A 7,035-nucleotide genomic window follows, 5' to 3' on the forward strand; every position below is an offset into this window, starting at 1 on the left:
TGTGTTTTCTTCATAAGGAAAGCCTGAGTCTGACTCTTGGTACCCGGGCATCCCTTCTACCCATAAAGTCTGTCCTGCTCCTCTGCTTAGATTCCAACGGTGTCTTAGAAAGACTTCCATGAAAAAGTTAAAAAAATACAATTTCAAATACTTGAAGTGCTAACATTGTACTATGCAGATAATTGAATTTCTTTAACATTCTGGAGAGTTGAAAACCTTTTTGTACTTTTAATGTTTCGTGGATCAAACATTCTCTGGCCGGGGCAGGGACGCCAAGTGTCATGTAAGTGCTCTGCTGAGGCTGGTGGTCTGGGCTACACCTTTAATTTCAAGATTAGGAAAATTAGGAAGGGGGCTGAGTGGATTTTAAGGTATTTTCTAAACCTGCATGAATCAGCAAGTCTGTGGAGAATGGAATTTGGGGGGTTTTGTATTCCCCATGGGGACCAGTCTGTGCTGTCTTGTGGGTGATATGGTTTAGTGGACAGATGCACATCTCAGAAGTCAGTATGGAAAAAGGAAAGGAAAAGGGGGAAGGCAGAAGTGTCCCTGACTCCTGCTGGGTTTCTTTTCCATTGGGCCGAGCACAGGACTCCCCTGCATATTCTCTCCACCCCACAGACACGCGAATCAGGGTTCCCCATCGATTCTGGGGTAATTTTATGGAGGGAGAGGTAGTATCGGATGCTCCAGTTACAGCCCCTCCTCTCTGTCCCCATCTTGTTTCTGGCAGCCACAAGGGGTTAGTATTTCCAGGAAAAGCAAGAGGCCCTCCAGCAGGAGAGAGAGGAAACAAAGGAGAGAGAGGAAGAAAGACAGAATGGGGACCAGGTAGACTTAGAGGAGGGACGGCAAAGTGATGAAGGAGGGGGAGGGGACAGGCAGCCAGAAGATGCTGTGGGAGCAAAAGGAAGGGCTGAGGGTGGGAACCCAGAGGAGCAGACCCTGAGATGCACCACCAGCCACTCCCATGCGTAATTCTTTATATTTTTAAACCATCTTCATGCCTATGATCTCACTTTGCATGTCACAGCCACTCTATGTAGGTAAAAGGCACATTTTTTTTTTCTACTTCACTGATGAGAAAACTGAGACGTGAAAAGCCCTAGTGATTTGCTCAAGGTCGCAACATTCTAATTGAATCCCCATGCAGAATAGGCTATTTATATCATACAGCAAAATTCAGTCATTGCTTTCCTGGTCTTGCCATTTTTAAGCCTATAACCTGAACGGTCTATTAGGAAGTGAAGATATTTTCCTTTATTTTATACTTGAACCCTTGAAACAAGTACTTCAAAATTTTAATGTGACTACAGTTTCTCTAAATTTCATTGTTCGCGTCAAAGCGTTTGACTAAAATATAGCAAAACTACTGTTCCTTTCAAGGGGGTCAAAATGTTTTCTGTGGGTGGAAACGTGTCCTGTGCATGAAGATGAAAGCATCTTTGTTGTACTCTTCCTTGGGGACTCTTTCTAGGGTTATTACTAAAGTCAAGAATAGATCAGAAATGGAGAAAAGGTAGGATATCAAGAATAGCTTTCATGGAAAATTGAAATCATTCCTTTTAAAGTTCACAAATTCCACTCTGAGGATAGACCCCCCAGCCTTGCAGGATGGGCTCTTCCCAGATAGAAAGGTGGCAGCCACGAGAGGATTTTGATGCAACTGTGATTGATGTCAGCGGGTCCAGACGGTGATATTTTATGACAAATTTAATGGACATTTGTTAAGCTGATTCAACGGCACCAAGCCCTGGGCTCGATGGGGCCGGGAGATACAAAAGGAGGACATCATCTCTGAAGGTCTTTGGGGCCAGTTAGGGATGGAAGTGCCACTGATTCGAGTTTTGCACACCCTCTGCATGCTAGGTGCTCTTAGCACCATCATTTCATGTCTGTCTCCCACAAACCCCACTGCAAGGCAAGGCTATCGGGAGATTCAGTGACTCCCGGTGACCAGGTGGCTGCCCCCAGTTTTGCATCCAGGTCCTTTGTCTCTGAGTGAAGGGCGCTCGTCACTAAGCCAGACGGGAAGCAGCTACGGAATGACCGTGTCACAGCCTAACGCTGGGACACGCATCCCAGGTGCAGATTCCCGCTGGCACCCGTGGTATAGGAATTCAGAGTTGAGGACAAGATCCTTTGGGGCTCGAGCTGTGGTGGGTTATGCTTCATAGAAGAGACGAAATGTGGACATTTTAGTGCTTCTATAAGCAGTGAAAAAGTGGGTGTGGAAATGTTTTCAAGGAGGAAATGCCTTTTTAATAGAGACTTGGCTGGTTAACAGAACTTTTCTTCTTGGGATGAACGTCATCGCTTCTCTCATATCCTGAAGCATCAGCTCTCCTGGTGGAGACACGTGAGCACTGCCAAGGGCCTGGAATGTCCCAAGAGGGTAAGAATAGCCACGATGAGAGACGGCTGCTTCTGGCCTCTGGTCACTGCAGTTGTCAGGAAGGCTTTGCCTCAAACAGCTCGGGACCGTCTCAGCTGGAGACAGAAGAACGACCTTGTGCTCCTGGGCTTGAATCTTCCCTTTCGTATCTCCAGCTCTCACCTGGGAGTCTTTTGTAGCTAAGATACATTTTTTCCTGCAAAGATTTCCCACCTCCTTGGAGAACACAGGCTCCGGAAGTCTCCAGCCGCCTTGAGTCTGTGACCCCCTGAAAGCATGGACCAGCTGGACCTGCTGGGGTTCCTCATCATCACCCTAAACTGCAACGTGACCATGGTGGGTGAGTAGCGCCAACCCCTGCAGAACACTGGTTCTGCCGTGGGGCACTTTTCCTGGCCCTCCCCCATGAGTAAGGCCTGCCTATCCCTGGAGGACAGAGCCAGGGCTCAAGCTTTCCTCTAATTCTCCATTATTTAAGGAGGCCCCCCCATCCTTTAAGGATGTCTTGGGAGCGAGTGATGTTTCTCTCAAGGGGAGTCTTTTTGCTGACATTCGGGGGCTGAGCAGATGGGAGGGGTATTTTTGTGTAACTCTTCTCTGGCTACGTTACCAGGAAAAGGAACAATACAGTCAAAGTTAGAGAAATTCATGCCTTGAGTAAGCTCTCTTGTTCGTCTTTTTAGGGTTTATCCTTGAAGCTCCATTTGTAAAGATTAGTAAGTTCTCTGTGCACTTTAAACCAAATCCCAATTTTAGTTTAGTTTTTATTTTTTTGACAAAGAAAGTAATGTTTTCTGAGTTTGGTGTATCCAAGTTAAATTTTCAGAGAGGTATGGGTATCCTAGTAAAGGGGATTGAGAAAAGGATTAAAATATGTCTGTGAAGTGGTTGATATTTTTCTTCTTCATTGCTTTTTAGACGAAGCCAACTTGGTTTTAAAAGTTTGAGTTAATGACTTTATCACGTAATGGTCGCACAGTCCTTGAGTTGAACTGCCTTCATTTATAAGAGAGTTTAGTTTTTCTGATGTCGGGTGATGATTTCCGTATCTCATCACAGAACAGAATATTTACAAATTATTTTGACTGGGTCTTCAACACACTCCAAAATAGCTGACTCATGAAATGAAAATAGGACTTAGAAGTTATTTTGATTTCTATGTTAGCCTCATTTATTCGTGATAAATTGAAGAAAGACAAACTTCAATTCATAATAGCTGGAATAGGGGGGAAGGAGTTCTGAATTATTGAAGAGTCTAAAAAACTGAATGTTCTTCAAGAAATTCGATCTCAAGGGCTACAGAGCAACATGAAAGGGCTACAGAGCCCACCGATTACCTAAAGATCGTGTGGACTCTTACCATAGAGAAATCTCACTGAAATTAGTAGCTTGTATTTGCTATACACAGTTACAGGAATGCACTAGCGTCCTTGAAAAAGTTCACTCTTTTTAAGAGGAAGACTTTATTTACATCCGCCAATTTTCTTTCTAGAACTTTCAGCCCAAACTGAACTCGCCGAACTAGATTAAACATTTTAGTATCCATGCTTCTTTAAATCTGCCAATTTCAAAGCATTTTACAAACACATACAGGCGTACCTCGTTGTATGGTGCTTCTCAGATACTGCATTTTTTTTTTTTAACAGTTGAAGGTTTGTGGCAACCCTGCCTCAAGCAAGTCTGTTGGTGCCATTTTTCCTACAGCATTGGCTCACTTCATGTCTGTGTGTCACACTTTGGTAATTCTCACAATATTTGCAACTTTTTCATTGTTACTATATTTATTCTGATGAGCTGTGATCATGGATGTTACTACCACCAGTGGCTGAAGGCTCAGAGGATGGTTAGCAATTTTTAGCAACGAAGTATTTTTTACTTAAGGTATGTGCGTTGTTTTTCATCATGCTATTGCACGCTTAATAGACCAAGGTATAGTGGAAACATGGCTTTTATATGCACTGGGAAACCAGAAGATCCGTGTGACTCGCTTTTTGGGGGGTGGTCTGGACCTGAACCCGCAGTATCTCCGAGGTGTGCCTGGCTGAGCATTCGTCCAATGAGCGAACAAGCTGATACTGTTGCTGTGACTAAAACACACGCTTACACACTTGGTTCTCCAGGCTCAGCACCGGTAAAGATTTAAAACCGTTGCTGGGAGGAGATGTGTTTGTACGGCTGTGACGGTGCCCTTCCTCTTTCCAGGGAAGATCTGGCTTATCTGTATGGTGCTGCTGAGGATGGCGGTGCTCATCCTGGCCGGGTCGCCGGTCTACCAGGATGAGCAGGAGAGGTTCGTGTGCAACACTCTGCAGCCCGGATGCGCCAACGTTTGCTACGACATCTTCGCCCCCATGTCCCACCTGCGGTTCTGGCTGATCCAGAGCGTGTCTGTTCTCCTTCCGTCCGCGGTCTTCGGTGTCTACGTGCTGCACAAAGGAGCCGAGCTGGCGGCCCGGGGATCCCGCTGGCTGGATCCTGACTCGGAGGACCACGACGGCCCTGAACCGGCCCCGGGGGCCAGGCGCTGCCTGACGGTGCCGGACTTCTCCTCGGGCTACGTGGTCCACCTCTGCCTCCGGACCCTGACGGAGGCAGCTTTCGGTGCCCTGCATTACCTCCTCTTCGGGGTCCTGGTCCCCAAGAGATTCTCGTGCCTGCACCCTCCTTGCACCAGCGTGGTGGACTGTTACGTCTCTCGGCCCACGGAGAAGTCCATCCTGATGCTTTTCGTCTGGGCGGTCTGCGCGCTGTCCTTGCTGCTCAGTGTCGCCGACCTGGTCTGCAGCGTGCGCTGGAAGACGCGCAGGCGACACGGCGGGGCCCGGAGGAGGCCGTGTCAAGGGGCGGGGAGTGCGGCGCGGGAGGGACACGGGGCGCACGGGGGACGTGGGGCGCGCGCTCGCCGGGGCCTGCGGACTGGAGGGCAGGGCGCGTACAGCCCCGCAGCGGAGCCCACCGAGCCGGGGCACCCGGAGCTGCCAGGGGAGGACGAGAGCGACGCGCTGTCCTCAGCCAGCGACCAGCCGCGCGGGGCCGGGCCAGGAGCGGCGGCCCCGGGGTGGGAGGAGCGGCCCTGCGCGCCGAGCGACCCGCTCCCGGGCCCCAGCAAGTCCGAGTGGGTGTGAGCGGCCGGCGTCCCGCCCCGGGAGCGCGGCGACCAGGACCGAGAACATCGACCCGCAGAAAGGTGAGCTGGCGGGACAGACCGACTTCCCGAGAGGCTCCGGTGCGGCGCAGCGGGGATTTAATTTAGATGAAGCTCTGGGGAGCACTGCGCTTGGCGGTCGAGTGCGGTGGAAGCTCCAAGGATTAACCGGCGAGCATCGGGTCCATGAGTCTGTCGCACTCCAGTTCCACTGTCTTATTTTACCGCAGCATGGGCTTGAAAAGCACGTTCTTTGGATTTACAGAGCTCACGAATATTTTAATGTTTTCGGGTGAATTATTTCGACGGTTTGTTGTTGTTGTTTGTTTTGGTTCGGTTTTCTGCTTAGCCAAAAAGGGCATCTGTTATGCACGGCATCCACAGAGGGATATTAGTTTAAGTTCTCCAAACCCCTTTAATAAAATTAATGCTGTTTGCGTTGCCCTATCACACTTCCTACTTCACTGTGTTAAAGGAGAAACCACAAATGCAGGAAATATGACTAAAAACTTTGGGGTCTTTTGGGGGGCATCTTGGGTTGTTATTGCGTGTGGGTGTGAGGTGCACAGGATGAAGGGTGGCCGCTGGCTGGCTTTAGCGTCGCTGGGCTCTTGGCTGGGTGGCTGTCCTCACTGAGCAGAGCAGGGCACTCTGGCTGCTGATGACAGGCCTGGAGTTGCCACAGGGCTTCCAGTGCCGGCTCTGTGTCCTTGAGACGGTCATACAGTTAGGGCTGCCCTGAGGGTCTTCATGTCCCAGGGGAGCAGGTGAGGAATGCCGCGGGTGTTCCAGCCTTGTGGTCTGTGCTGATGCTCCGGCGGGGGCGGGGGGGTACCCTAGAGACACAACAGCCTCACCTCTCAGGGGAGCCTCTCTGCTCTCCTCCGCTCGCCCTGGTTTCGGTCCAGGTGCTGTCCAGTTGGAGCGTGAGTCTGTTAGAGCTTCCGTGCTGCCTTCAGCTGCCACGAGGAAGACACAGTGCAGCAGAAAGACGGGGTAAGCCTGCTCCTCTTCTGGCGAGGAAGAGCCACTGGGTGTCCCTCCAGAACAGATGAAGAACCTCTGGTCCCCAAACCCCCAACGCTGAGGAAGAGGAACTGCCCTCCATGCCAGCAAATAGTAAAAAAAAAAAAAAAAAAAAAAAAAGTGAACCAAGGCACCAGCCTGCTCCTCTTCTGGCGAGGAAGAGCCACTGGGTGTCCCTCCAGAACAGATGAAGAACCTCTGGTCCCCAAACCCCCAACGCTGAGGAAGAGGAACTGCCCTCCATGCCAGCAAAATAGTAAAAAAAAAAAAAAAAAAAAAAAAGTGAACCAAGGCACCCAGGGAACCAGTGGGCACTTTTAACTGTTCTAAAGATGACTTTGACAGTGAAATATCAGCCGAGATGGGGAATGACATCGTCCTTGATCTATCTACAGAGTGTCAAAGCCATTGGTTAAAACTTTAAAAAAAACATCCAAAATTGGTTTTGGCATAAAGCTCTTTGAATGAA

The 7,035-nt window shown here is 49.4% G+C and overlaps 1 protein-coding gene across 6 annotated transcripts; it reads left to right on the plus strand.

Annotated features, from left to right (window-relative positions):
* The first annotated feature begins 2,424 nt into the window (after positions 1-2,424).
* GJD4 (gap junction protein delta 4) lies at positions 2,425-6,694 on the plus strand. Of its 6 annotated transcripts, none has more exons than XM_028496066.1 (3): positions 2,425-2,735; positions 4,042-4,134; positions 4,598-6,694. In XM_028496066.1, the coding sequence occupies exons 1-3, from the start codon at positions 2,672-2,674 to the stop codon at positions 5,518-5,520; spliced, it is 1,080 nt and encodes a 359-aa protein (XP_028351867.1). In that variant the 5' UTR covers positions 2,425-2,671; the 3' UTR covers positions 5,521-6,694. The 6 variants fall into 6 exon arrangements, with proteins under 6 accessions (XP_028351867.1, XP_007113309.1, XP_028351869.1 ...); XM_028496067.1 differs by having other exon boundaries at positions 2,664-2,731; positions 4,042-4,276; XM_055087759.1 differs by having other exon boundaries at positions 2,670-2,731.
* The last annotated feature ends 341 nt before the right edge of the window (positions 6,695-7,035 follow it).

Source organism: Physeter macrocephalus, chromosome 11 (genome assembly GCF_002837175.3).
Source record: "Physeter macrocephalus isolate SW-GA chromosome 11, ASM283717v5, whole genome shotgun sequence".
Lineage (NCBI taxonomy): Eukaryota > Metazoa > Chordata > Mammalia > Artiodactyla > Physeteridae > Physeter > Physeter macrocephalus.